Source organism: Phoenix dactylifera, chromosome 1, assembly GCF_051530095.1.
Source record: "Phoenix dactylifera cultivar Ajwa chromosome 1, Ajwa_hap1_PhDact_Kaust_v1.1, whole genome shotgun sequence".
NCBI lineage: Eukaryota > Viridiplantae > Streptophyta > Magnoliopsida > Arecales > Arecaceae > Phoenix > Phoenix dactylifera.
The window spans coordinates 51,011,476-51,025,939 of record NC_143190.1 but is presented as its reverse complement, the minus strand read 5'-3'; the positions used below and the strand labels follow the sequence as shown (position 1 = coordinate 51,025,939).

The following is a 14,464-nucleotide window of genomic DNA, read 5'->3' as shown; positions in this document are numbered from 1 at the left end:
GGGGTTAGATCTCGCTATCTACGGCCCGCAGCACTTCATATAATGGTTTGATAGCCTTGACTATTGTAGTAGCCCGCTGCCAGAATGGCTGTCTCGTCACCAAGTCTTCTATCTTGCTCTCTTCAGTGCCGGCATAAGAATATCTACTATCATACCACTCGGGACTGGCAAACATCTGACGTAGGGCTCCTCTCTTCTCGAGTATGCTATCAAGTGCGATGAAGTTGGTAGCAAACCGTGTGACTCCTGGTCTCAGAATCTCTCCCCCTGCATACTTTCTCATCAATGAAAGAACCCAGTTATGGTTATAAATATACCTCGTAATGCGTTGGGCTGTCTCCACCGTTTGTTGCACCCTACGGATCTTTCCAATGTCCATCAACATAAGATCGATACAATGTGCAGCACATGGGGTCCAGAAAATTTGTGGCCGCCGCTCCATCAAGACCTGCCCGGCAGCCTTATATTGCGGCCCATTATCAGTGACGACCTGCACGACATTCTCCTCTCCTACCAGATCAATCACATCCTCCATAAGTTTCAGCATGTACGAGGTGTTGTGCACATAAGCCGAAGCATCAATCGACTTGTGGAAGAAGGTCTTAGCATCACAGTATGTCAGGAAGTTGATGATGCTCCGCCTGGTCGGACCGGTCCAACCATCGCACATAATGGTTAGTCCATATATGGGCCACTTGCTCTTGTAGGAGTCAATCCAATTCTCCAGCTCCTCCTTATTGTTGTCAAGAAGCTCACCGTATATATCCTTCGGGCCTGGAGGAGCTACACCGGGACCGGCAGCTTGTATGGCGGCAATAGCAAACCTGTAGTATGTATTGTCTGCCACATTCGCTGGGATGTGGCTGAAGTGAAACCAGGATCCAATAGCTCGCCACATAGTTTTCTTCTTATCCTTCATCCACATTATGTCTACCCTCTGCTGCTTTGAATCTCTACTGGGGAGAGCATGCGGATCTACATCATGAATTGTCGCTCCTTCTGGAACTCCTCTAGATGACTTCTTTCGGCTACCAAAACTACCCAGCATAGATGCAATCCGGCCACGTTCTTTGCTGACGCCCTCCCTTACTGAAGTTGTCCTCAAGAACTCTGGATCTTGTCTAGTGCTTCGAGAACCGCCGCCCGACTCGTATGCAGAGGGCCCAAATCGAGCCCTATGCCTGGCCACCTCCTCCTGCTGCCACTGATCATCCAGGCTTGCATGCATGGCCGCCTGAATATCTGCCTCCTCCTCATCTAGATCCTCGACCTCCTCTGGCTCCCTAGAGTGATAGGAAGGTGGCTCTGCCGCTTGGCGATCGACCTCCGCCCTCTTCTTGGAAGCCATCTCCTTCGCTTTTTTGGCCTCAGCAAGATTCTGCCTCATCAGCACACGAATCTCGTTAGGACAATTTCGGCACGTAGCAACCTCACCAGAATTTCCGGCTAAGTGTTGCTTCAACCTGGTTACCCCTCCTCCCTTGAAAACCTTGTCGCAAAACTTGCATTGAAACTGGTGTCGTTGCCCCTCACTTCCAAGTCTTCGCCCATAAGACCAGCCAATATCACGCTTTGCAGGGTTCGTTTTTCTTGATGGCTCCATTTCTATCATAAAAGGACAACTTATCAAAAAATTAAGCTAATAAAGTAAATTTTTGCATTATCTTATTATTTAAGTAATTTATAAACTATTTTTTTTAAGTAAATTATTAACAAAATTAATGAAATAATATAGAATAAAAAAACCGCACCTTAAATAGTCTCCGCTGGATTTTTTGGGCAGGACCTCCTCCTCGCTATCTCTCAAATCTTTCCGTCTCCGCACCTTAAATAGTCTCCGCTGGATTTTTTGGGCAGGACCTCCTCCTCGCTATCTCTCAAATCTTTCCGTCTCCGCACCTTAAATAGAACCTCTCAACCTCAAATTGTTTGGAAAAGAAGTGAGCCTCGTTCGGTTTTTATAACCGAACGAGAGGCTTAAGATCGTGCTATTAATCCCAGATTAACAGAAGCCACTTCTTTCGTTGATTTGATGGGAAAGAAGTGGCCGGAGGCCACTTCCTTGTTTTTTAATGGGAAGGAGTGGCCGGAGGCCACTTCCTTTCCCATTAAAAAAGAAAAAGAAGCTGTGGCCTGTCGGCCACAGCAAATTTTTTTTTTTTTTGAAAGAAGTGGCCCGTTGGCCACTTCCTTCTTAAAACCACGCACGGCGCGTGGTTTTTGAAACCACGCGCCACGCGGTGGTTTTAGGAACCACAGCGCCTCGCTGTGGTTCCCAAAAAAAAAAAAAAACTTTTTTTTTGGAAAGAAGTGGCCCGTGGGCCACTTCTCCCTTAAAACCACGCGCCGCGCGTGGTTTTTGAAACCACAGCGCGAAGCGCTGTGGTTTCTTAAAAAAAAAAAAAAACCCGTACCGGTGCGAACCGGCCGGTTCGCACCGGTACGAGGCCCGTACCGGCCGGTACAGGGTCCGTACCGGCCGGTTCGCAGATGAAAACCGGATATACCGGTTTTCATCTGTCTCCGGTACCGGTCAAGCACCGGACCGGTTTGTACCGGCCCGTACCGGCCGGTACGGGCCGGTACGGCATTCCTTGCGTCTACCAATTAACAAGTTGTCTAGATTTGTTACCTTTAGATGTACACTTTTGTGTGGAAAATTTGGTATATGGTAAAGACAGAAGAACATTCCATAGCAAAGCAAAGGAAACAAATCATTATAACCAGCCACCATTAATCTTCATTAGATTCTTATCACACGTCATCTATATATAATACATTTCAGATTGCAGGAGCACATTTATTCATGCCAGATTAAAGTGGAGAAGATTCGATTGGCTAATCACTTGTGTAAGATGCTTTTAGTGGTAATGGACTTTTAATCAAAATCTAGCTAGATTAAAAGGTATAGCTTCATATTAATATACTTGTGCATCATACATGTCATGCTTTGCGATAGTTCTGTTTTCAATAGGATAGTTTAAAGTCCTCTGTTAGTTAATCTTGGAATGGACAAAATGCTAGCCAGAAAGGAATTAGTTGCTAGTGATCATTATCCTTCAATACGAAACACAATGAGGATCAAACAAATATTATAATTCACTTCTCACTTGCTTATAAAATTTATGATTTAATCACCTAGGCCAAGCTTTCCTATCATAAGCTAGCTAGGATGAACACTTAAAGATAAATGAGACAGGAGTCTTTTAGGTGAATCTAATACATCTCACAGAGAGATTTATGTAATTCTATATTTTATTCTTATATTTGAAATTCTTATTGGTGCGAGACCAGTAAATAATAGCCAAGTAGATTCCATTTTACAATTGAGCTAGAAATCAGTGAAATGTTAATATATAATTCAATTACAGTGAAAAGAATTGTCCATTGTGCATGCTGACATATTATCAATTATAAAGCCAGAGCGAAAGAAATTTGTTTTTTTTTTTGCTAATTGAGCAGCTCTAGTTGACAGAATCATATTACATATTGTTTTCCATGATGTCCCACTATTAAAGCAAAGTTGAAGGACTTCAATTTATGGGTAAATAAGTTGCTTATTTTGAGAGAAAAATCAACATACATGAATCTGAGCCCTCAACATAACTCAGAGATCAAATTGTAGATCACAGGTAAATGTGCATAGAAAGGTATTAGATAGGATGAGGTATCACCAGGTTACTTGTATTAATGATAAATAACTCAAAATTAGTTGAAGAAGTTCTTTGAATGTTTAAAGATAAGCACCATGCATAGAGGGGGATGGTAACATGAAATCTTGAGATACAAAGGTATATGTAGAGGTGATGCTTTAGCATAGGAGAGAATAAATAACATAAGACTTGAAAATTTTAATAACTTTTAGGAGTCAAAATTTTATAGTGCAGAGGGACTAAGAACAGTACTTGGTCCCTATCCTAGCAGTCTGTATTTAACAGACTATTAGAAAAGGGGAAAAAAGGAGCTATGAGTTCTGCTTCTCAAAAATGCATCACTATTTCAGACTCTTATTTTATGAAAAGTTTGCACTTAACATCTGTCAAAAATGATTTCTTCTAATAAACTAACTTCATCCCCCTTACTCAACATGGTGAAGATATCTTTCTCTTTGTTCTAAGGAAGTACTCTTTTACCAGCCAACCCACTTTTAAGTGCTGATTTCCACAAGTTCAAAAATGGTAAGAGAGATTGCATTCAACTAGATGGAAGCATCAACAAGGTATTCACTATTATTTCATTAGAAGATGTTCAGTTGAAAGTAAATGAATAAAGTAAGCATGACCATTAGCCTTACTAAAGAAAGCTTTCTTCAGATGGATGTTTAGGACAACTAATTTACAATTTTTGCTTAGAGATAAGCTGCCAGATGTTCTACTTAGTTCAAACCATTTGTCACTACAGAGGAATACATGCCACTCATGCAACTTAATTAACAGGGAAATAAGCAAAGATGTGTCAAAATGAGAGCAAGTACAAAGTGCCCAGTAATCAAAAAATTTTACATCGTAACCAACTGGAAAAAAGCCAAGTACATACCCTGGCCACAAGTGAAGAATCAGTAGTATTTTTGGCTCCACCAATCCAAATTAGGAGAGCATATGCAATCATAAAAACAAAAGTCAGCACAATCACCTACAAAAACAGAAGTCAAAATTTATTTGGACTTGTATATATGACAGAAAGCTAAAGAAGCTTCAGTATTGTTGCCATAATATAAGTTGTTTATAAAATTACACTCAACCTAAATTTGATATAGTGAATATATGAAAATTAATCTCAAAACCGTAAGAAATATGGTTACTCTAAGTATTTTATGATTACCAAGATCACAAACTTTTGTTGGTTTCCAATATGCATAGTCCGGAAAGAGCAACATCTCCTATGACCATCTGTGTGTAATGAACTTGACTTAGTCTCTGACTTTTCCAACAAAGCTTCATTATAACTACTTTCATCATCTTCTTCATCTTCATCATTTGCCTGATGGCACAGGTCAACCCTGCAAAAGCATATCTCTAAGAAGCATATAGCGGAGAGCATTCTTCATAAGTTTACAAAGTCTTGGGCAGCAATTCTGTTGATGGTAAGAAAAAAATTAATGCCTCGTTCATGAAATAAATACAGGCATACAGCGGGGAAGCTTGATTTCTGCTGCTTCACAATCTGTGAACAAAACAAGAAGCTTAGCTGCTGCTAAGTCAGGCAACACCATTGCCTATGTTATTGCAGATAATTTCTGTCACTGATAATGTGCGAGTTGGCAATATGATATGGTTTGATAGTAGATAATGTTCAAATTGATATGAACTGCATCTAGCGCCAACAAAATTCACATTTGTTAAAAGGGTTAGGTGATCACTGCCATGTTGGTAATAATGGGTACCTTGCAACTCCTATAGTTTGGATACAATGAAAGGATGGGCATGCATCCTTTTCCATAAATTATTAAGATTATCTAGTTACATTTACCCTGTCATATCATTATTCTAATACTATTGAATCTCTCATCAATCAAAAGGGCATGAGATTCCAAGAGTTATAATCCTCATATTACTCAACTATTTATCAGGACACAAATTTAGCAATATAGTGGAAAAGAAGAAAGAGAGGATGGAGGTTAAGTTGAAATGATGAAAGATTACAATTTAAACATGGACTCAATTCTTGAATATGCGAGACAAGTCTTTCCATTTGTCTTTCAATAACAAAAGGGTATATAGATAAATTTGCAATCCAGGCAACAATGGGTCAAGGTAAAACATTGGTAGGGTGGCATCTATAATCAAGTCTCCATGTAATATGTTATTTCCATCGATCAATTACATGACTGCTAACAAGGTGTAAAATGGATTTGGGACTCAAAGCTTATGTCAAAAGAGTTCTTTTGTTTCATTTCTCACCTGTTAGAATTTGTTTCCAGCTTTTATAAAGGATTTATGAATCTCAAACCAACTAGCACAAGGTTAACTAAAAGTTTCTGAACATGCAAACCAAATGGGAAACTCGATACATGGACATGTGAATTAGGGTTCGCCAGTCATTTATTACTTGTTAAAAGGAGTTCTAGTGCATATATTCAGTAGAAGACAAGCTAAAGGAGCAAGATGAGGAGCTAATTTTCAAGAGATTAGGATTTTGTGACTTCACCAATGTCAATAAAGGTTCTAGAGATGATTGCATTAACGATACTAATTAGGGATGATCAAGAGGGTTCCAGAAATTAATGCTGATTAAGATTACAAGGAACGATCAAGGGATCAAATCAAAATTTTCAGGACTGGCCGTCTGCTTTCTTTTAGTGAAAATTTTCTTTCCTGGAGCAATTAATGGTCTTTCAAGGCTAAAAATCAAGATGGACTTAGGACGAACCTTTCATATGCCTTCACAGATCTTAATTAGTCAGATTGTGATGACGTGCAAACATTATCATCCTTTAGTCTTAAGCTTTTATCTATCAGATTTAGATTGGAAGTTGGAACCTTATACATCTAATCTTTGTTTTAAGGTTTTGTTGGAGAAGAAAGCCTGAAATCATACTGTTAGGTCTACAAGAATGTCTCCTACCACAAGGAATCTATCTAAACTTTGATATTTTTCTCCTTAGCTTCTAATGTTTAGGTTGTTAGCAGGAATCCCATCAGTGCATGGTCTTTATCTCTACTTTTCTGAGAGATCAGTTGAGTTTGAGAGAATACAAGCACTCAGAGGCTTTCATCTCTGGGCTGTAATGTTCTTGTGGACCTAGAGGAATACAAGCAGTCATGTGGTCATGCCCTTATCTCCAATTTCTAAGGATTAGGTAGGATTTAAAGGAACCTAGTCACATTAAGTTTTCATATTTGAAATTCTAAGTCTATCCAGATCAAGGAATTAGCTTCTCTTAGATCTTGATTATTAGGTTTGTAAGATTTGGGTGGGGCCTGAAAAATCCAACTATTCTTACTCTTCATTTTTGGCTTTAATAGTAGGATGGTATCCAAAGGCAAGTAACAAAACTTCCTGACACTCTTCCCTTCTTTCCCTACCTTTTTCCCTCTTTCCTACTTTTATAACTCAATCTGATTCTCCTTTCTTTGTTTTCATATGCCCTTTATCCCTAAAAGTAAATGGATATGAAAACTGAAATTGGCAGCAAGCGATCACTCTTTTCTATGGAGACAGAGAAATGGATGGCAGGAAATTTAAAGAGAGGATTTCCAAATAAGACTAATGGAAGTAGATATTCATTGTAGATGAAAGGATATTGTTAGATCCACTAGGTCTGATGGATTCTAGATTCATAAATAATGGAGACAACTTCCATCAATGATACAAATGAGTCTACAAATAATGAAAATGGAAATCAGGCTCATAAATCGTTGATTAAGTTCTCTTGAATAGTGCTACGTATTTCATGAATGGTCCATATCAAATTTCTCAAAAAAAAATAAGCGTTAATTTTCTGCATAAGTATGTAAGGGAAGTGATTTTTTTCACAAGTTGTGGAGGTGTCTCGATAAATATTGGAAGTGGATTCTATGAATAGTAGGTCTTTTCCATTATTTTCTTTCTTATCCTTCCATTCTTTATATTGCTTTCAGCTCTGATTTAGTGGTAGCAGATGTTCTAGTTACTCCTTGTCTATGTTAGCATCCTATCTTATAATAGACATCAATGGGGAGATAAGAACCGATCACTCCTGTCCATTTTAAAACACTGTTTCTTTTCAAGATGATGCTTCGATGGATGCCCGCTCTTTCTAATGTGAATAAATGTGGTGGTCCTCCTCATCCCTCTTAAAACTGTATCTTTCCTTCCCGACATTATTTTTCTTTCTTTTCTTCCCCCTCTTCCTTATTTTATGTTCTCATTTATCTTTTTCCTTTGTTACTCATCTAAAATACCATAGGCAGAAGTGTGGATGATAGTGAGCATATGCACCCCTTGTCACAAACCACCAAAACAACCCTGCGCACATTAGAAGTTCTCTCCCACCCTCATATTTACATAATTGAAATAAGAACGTAGACTACATATTAGATAGTTTTATTTTCCTCATTTATTATGGTTTGATAATTTATATGCATGGATACACATGAGCTTCCTGAGACAAGAAGTCTCTATCATTATCCTAGGCTACAACGTTGAGTCTTCAGTAGGACTATGTTATTACAAAGATAATAAAATGTAATGCACAAATACAGTACAATGGAAACTAATGTTATTGACAGAAAATTCAAGAAAATGGATCAGAAAAAGTAAAACATGTGGACTTACAACTAAGTTTTAAGGTCTTGGTACCAGCACTTATACTGGTAGCTTAGTTGGTAACTTGGTACGATATTGATACCATATCAACATGGCACATCTGCTGGTGCTGGCACAGAAAAACTGAGATATATTACCAGCCTGCAGTACAGTATGGTACCAAGGGGCACAATGTACCAACACCTTACTTGCACTTCAATCCATTCATGCAACTAAATATATATAATAACATCAACTAAATTACTACAAAAAGGATCGAGGTAAGAACTTACCAAAATGACAAAAGCAGAAGAAATGCAGCTAGAAACAAAATTTCAGGACAAGCTACAAAGTGTTGAAATTACTAATTAGACTTTTGATATCTTCTCAAATGCATAAGTCGGAAGATGGTAAAGCAAGTTTGCAGAGTATGCCCAAACAGCAATCACTAAAGCGCTAAGATGGTATACCCATCAAGATAAATCCACAACCATCGGACCAGTAGAGCCAACCCCCACAAGTAGCAACAAGAGTAAATATGAAATATGCCAAGTAACCTGTTACAGAATTAGAAGATGCTATTAGAACATATGGTGTTATAAAGGTAAGTATCACTGACACACTATAACTAGATTAAAGAATTCCAAGTAGCCTGGAAGTTATCAGCTGGTACTATTGAATGGACTTTCAAAAAATTCTGGCACAAAGCAAACAATGGCAAGATAGCAAAGGTGTACTTCATGCAAAACAATCTTCAGTTCTAAAGAAAATAAAGGTTGTATTCACTATCAATTTAAAAGCATAATGAGGTCATTACAAGTTGCAAGGATAGTTGAAAAGGATCCACAAAGAGACATGTCAGATGGGCAGTCCACAGGCTGGTCAATGCAATAGCACTGTATATAAACTAATGCTTATGCATATAGATCTATATATAATAGTCATGATGGTCAGATCATTATTTATTTGCAAGACAAGAGAAGCCTGAGCCAGCTCATTAGTTTCTAATGTTTTGGTTCAGTTGTTGTTGACATCAGATTATTAATATGTTCCCATGGTAAGTAATTAAGAAATTACTAAGTCCAAAGTAGAATCAGATTCCGTCAAATGAAAAATCATTAAGTTGCTTCTTCTTCTTTAAACCTTTACACTCTTAGCCCTTCCCCTATTCATTCTTCCCTGCCTCCTTTCCCATCAATGAAACATGTCCCATTTCCCGGTGGCATGATGGAACAGATTTAATGCCTTCTTAAACTCCCAACAAATGTTCATGTTTCCAAATAGGGATGATAAATAATTCCAACATAGTTAATTAGGAACCATGATGTATACATAAGGTTGAGAGAGCATTATCACAAAAAGAAAAGAAAAGAAAAAACAAAGGCATCAATTTCATTTGCTAAGAATCGCTAGCCTGCATTGCTTGTAACCCAACTATTAGCCAACAAAAAAAAAATACTGCTCAACTACCTGGACTAGATCCTTAAGTTAGTAGTTAGTACCAATCCTAAAGTTTTCATTTATAAATAATTGCAACTTGAGGCACATCCAAATGCACATGCTGACTGACATGCACCTTTTGGTGGGCCTAAGATCATGCTGCAGCCTATTGAAACTCTCTCAATGAATCATAGTTTCATCAGCCATCAATATTAAAAACTTACTTTATAGTTATAATCTTAGAAGTTGATTGTTATATTATTTAAACTTTGTACTAGAACTACTTGGCATATATCATGGAAGTAAGGATTATTCACCAAAGACGTTCGGTGCTCCAGAGTTGATTAAGTGTAATAGCAAAAGGCATATGTTAAGTCAAGAAAAGCAAAATGTTCATGTGAACTGCAGAAAGGGAAAACAAACTATATATAACTATGGAGATTCACAACTTTCAGCTGTCAATATCATAGTAGTATTTATTATGAGATTGTTAATTAACTACTACAGTGATTTTTTAAAAAAAAATAAGTTTACAAGAGCAGTAGAAATTTCAATGGAGAAAAATATCAAAGATATTATTAAACCTTAAAATACATAATATTAAGAGAATTAACATATTTATATACGTCGCAGAAGCAATTCTAATAATCCTCATAAATTACAGTACAAACCTTATACTGTTTAAAATGATTTGTTTTCCAAACATTAGTGTCTACACCTCCCACACACTCTTGGTGGGCGATACAATCTGCTGACAATTGTCAAGATGCAACACATCATATTTTACTAGCTTCTAGAATGCAGCTACGAGAAATGTATAGGCTGTCTACGTACAGCTTTATGAGGAGATTGGTTTTTTGAAAGCTATGAAATGAGTATATTCAAGGTTTCAGCAACTTATGATACTGTCTTATATAGCTTCATGCAGAAAGAATATCCGAAACTCTTAAACAACAAGATGCATCATCATCTGTTAGATTGACCAAGAATACAACGGCTACAATTTAACAACAATTAGACCAAAAACAAATTCAGTTGACATGCTAAAAGTCATCAGATATTGTAAAAACTTGCTATTGCACACAAGGCTACAGACATGAAGTGAAAAAAAAAAAAGAACTGAGCTGTTGCCACGTCGGCGACACATACTAGGGATGAGTTCATATAAAAAATAAAATGTGTGACCATGTTAAGAACTTCTGAACAATCAAATTTGGAGTATATTGTTTAAAGAATGGCATCATAATTTAGCATGCAGATAATACATATAGAACTAAGATTCTGGGACATCAGAAAAATAGCATTCTATACATCGTAATAGTGTCTCACCCAAGGTACGCGGTACCGATTGTACCGACGTACCGGTGGGCATCGGTACCGGTACGGTACCGAACCAAACCGAGCCGAACCGGTACGGTACCGATGGAGCTAAAGCCAAAAAAAATTTGGAGCCGGTACGGACTGGTCAGTATGGGTCGGTACCAGGTCGGCACGGGCCGGTACGCGTCGGTATCGGTCGGCACGGGCCGTTACCGGATCGGTACGCGCCGGCACGGGCCGGTACCGGATCGGTACGCGCCGGCACCGGCCGGTACCGGATCGGTACGCGCCGGCACCGGCCGGTACGGTTCGGTACCAAAATATGTAGCTGTATCGCACCAGTAGGATCCGGTACCGGTATGTACCGGCCGGTACCGGTATGTACCGGCCGGTACCGACCCGTATCGACCGGTACGGCAGACCATGATCTCACCTAAGTTGGACGACCCAATCATGAGGTGGAAAATCTGCAACAGAATCAAGCAGTTTCCATTAAAGCTTAAGTGAATGAATTCACTAGTGCAGCAGAACGCATAAAGAAAACAATGGCATATTCAACATAAAATGGCGAATGTACAAAAGCCAATACTGCCATCATACAAAAATTCTTAAAAAGGAAGAAATATCAACAAGAGTAAATGTTCTTGATTGTAGTAAATGAGACTTATAGTATATCAGCTAATTGGTTTTTATAGGTACATATTTTTGCTTTCATAATGTCATCTCAAGGACTGCCAAACCGATGCGAACTAGGTGATTTGGTCCATACCAAGCCGGATTAATGCTGACCTAGGACGGTTCGGGCTATTTCAATAGTTCGGGTTATAAAAAGTATAATAAAAAAGAACTCGTCTCCTCGAGAGCTTCGAGAGCCTTCAAGGGCTCTCTTGCACCACTCCCTCGTTCTCCCGCCTCGCAACACTAAAGGTAAGCTCCCCCCTCTCTCTCTCACTCTCGCTCAATCCTCGTCCCTGTCATGATGCCTCAGCCCCTTTCTCTTGCAGGATATGGATGCTCTCCCAATCCAAATGCCAATCATGAAGCAAAACCTCGGCCCTCATCGTCGGATGCCTCCTCGTCGTCGTGAAGCCCTCGTGAATTCTCAGGTGAATCCGGAGGCCTTGGCTTCTCTCTCTTCCCCTCCTCTCTCACTCTCTTCCCCCCTCCCCATCCTGCTGCTTCTCTACCTTCTCCCTCTCCCTCCCTTCCTCCCCCTCTTCCTCCCTCTCTCTCTTTTCCTCTCTCCTCCCTCCCCCCTGGCTCTCTCTATGTCGGTACACCCTGGAACGGCACAATGCGGTATGTACCGTGCCGAACCGGTCAGCAGTTAGTAACCCCTCCAATACCGGTTTAGCACACCTTGGACACATCCTTCAATATGCTTTTTTGTTATCAAGTAGTTTGTTGCTGAAACATGGTATGTACATCCAGGAAAGCATCAAAAGTTTGATTGGTCAATATTTTATTGTCACATCATATTAAGTGTCCATGATTGCTTGCAATTTCAGATCTTACTATTATGAAAATACTAAAATGAAGCATCATCTGGTCATGGATTTGACAAATATCTCTCAATCATGATCCCACACAAAGTGAGTAAAGATAGCACAACATTAACCAAAAAAAACACCAAAAGGACTAACTTTAATGTTTAGGATTTCCAGAGTTCAGAACTATAACTGTTACACTAGAAAAACATTAAGCACTGATTAAAATAGCCAAATATCCTCTCTTGTGATTTATACCCTTTAAATTTTATTGAAATTATAAGGAGAAAAGATGAATTATTGAGATTAGAGATTTAGGAACTGCTCAAAGCCTCAAACATATAAGCTGATACTAAAGAAAGTAGTGCTTAAATACCATGAACTGCCTAAGTTACTGCTTTACATTTGTGCAGACCACTTAACAATCAAAAAATTTAAAATGTACCTATTTAGTTCAACCCATTAGAAGAAGGAATGATTATTTAGACAGGTAGTGAAAATGATTAAGCATGTCAACATCACCTATTTTTATATATCAAATTTGTTGATTATTTTGGACTTTGCTCCAAATCCCTTTTTTGAAAGGGACCTTTTTGCAAGACTATTTCTCATATATAAGGCAGCTAAACTCTTTTCAAGGGTTTTGAGAGAGAGAGAGGGATCCCCGATCGCCGCCCTGGTTCTCTCTCGTTCTTCCTTGTGTTCTCGGTGTCCCGGCCACAACAGGCGCTTGCTTTCCGCTCGCTGGAGACTCCCTTTCCTTGTGCCAAGATTCCTCTGTTTGGTTTCTCGGTTCCGTGTGTCCCTGCTCTTGCTATTCACAGTGGAAGGAAAAGGTAAGATATTCTCTTGATCTGCCATTGAAGCCATAGAAAGGTTGGTTCATATACTACTCTCTTGATCTACCATTGTGGCTGCAGAAAGGTTGGTCCGATCGGTGTATTTTGCCTTATATTCTATTTTGTTGCCTTTTCTTGTGATCATTTGGCAGCCCATATTTTGGGCACTTGTGTAGCCTCATTTGTACCCTATTGGGACAGTTGATATAGTGGATTGCTCCTCCTCCCCGTGGATGTAGGCACATGTTGCCGAACCATGTAAATTCTTGTCTCTCTGTGCTTGTTTATTTATGCCTGTGATATGTTCGATGAAAGCCTGAATGAGAATATATACTAATTTGTAAGCCGAAAAGATTCAATCTTGTGCCCCCGTGAAGCTAACAACTGGTATCAGAGCTATGGCTACTGACGGGCAACAAAGTTCCTCTATGGCTAACGATTCGGCATCTGTTTCTCATTCCACTACCATAAGGCATGAAGTGGTTGTATTTGATGGCACAGGGGATTTAAAAAAACGAGCCTTATTTAGCTTTATCTTGAAATTCTGTTGGAAAGAAAGAGATCGGACGCTTTCTGCCTTTCTTGGGAGAGCCTCTTTGGTAGGCATGGAACTCACTCGCTCTACTAGGCCCCCTAGGCTTTGAAGTTCAGAGTTCTTCCTTCAAGTTATTCTAACAGTTGAAAGAATGGCACAGTCTAAAAAAAGTGATGTTATACTATGAAGGAAGAGTCGTAAGGTTTACGAAGTCCTTACCCCGACTTATCCTAGTGCTACTCCTACAACAGCTATCTACTAGCAAGACTACTGTAAGAAGGAAAGTAATCCTAGCACTACTTAAAGTTAAGCATGTCTATCGGTCGATTTTTCTCACTATAGAAGGTAAGGATGAAATATTTGTGGGTCAAAGAAGGTGTAGCAAAAGTCCTCAAGGGTATGGATGCAATCCCAGGAGATAATGACGCTGTCAAAGAAGAGATTAATGAGAGAGCACTAGGGACTCTATTTTCGGGCTTGAGTGATAAAGTCCTACGCAATGTCGTGGATCTTGATACAGTTAAAGGAGTATTCGAAAAATTGGAAAGTCTATATATGGCAAAATTCCTTACTAATAGACTGTATTTGAGGGGAAAGTTGCACACCTTTTGTATAGC

The 14,464-nt window shown here is 39.1% G+C and overlaps 2 protein-coding genes across 10 annotated transcripts in view; both read right to left on the bottom strand.

Moving 5' to 3' along the window:
* The window catches only part of LOC103709867 (tobamovirus multiplication protein 1-like), a 34,487-nt gene that overhangs the window by 10,791 nt on the left and 9,232 nt on the right, over positions 1-14,464 (bottom strand). For 3 of the 9 annotated variants that reach the window (XM_008795391.6, XM_089925211.1, XM_089925208.1), the window contains 5 exons: positions 11,420-11,453; positions 8,697-8,783; positions 8,520-8,571; positions 4,822-4,999; positions 4,537-4,632 (listed from right to left, as the gene is read on the bottom strand). In XM_008795391.6, coding sequence (XP_008793613.4) covers positions 4,537-4,632; positions 4,822-4,999; positions 8,520-8,571; positions 8,697-8,783; positions 11,420-11,453 — 447 coding nt within the window. Of the gene's footprint in view, positions 1-4,536; positions 4,633-4,821; positions 5,164-8,519; positions 8,572-8,696; positions 8,784-11,419; positions 11,454-14,464 lie in introns of all 9 variants that reach the window. The other 6 variants (XR_015969334.2, XR_015969332.2, XR_015969329.2 and 3 more) reach the window with 4 other exon arrangements.
* Positions 5-2,122, bottom strand: LOC149768730 (uncharacterized). Its single transcript, XM_088705579.2, has 2 exons — positions 1,752-2,122; positions 5-1,605 (listed from the first exon to the last, which is right to left on the bottom strand). Exon 2 carries the CDS (start codon positions 1,601-1,603, stop codon positions 5-7), a length of 1,599 nt encoding a protein of 532 aa, XP_088561705.2. The 5' UTR covers positions 1,604-1,605; positions 1,752-2,122.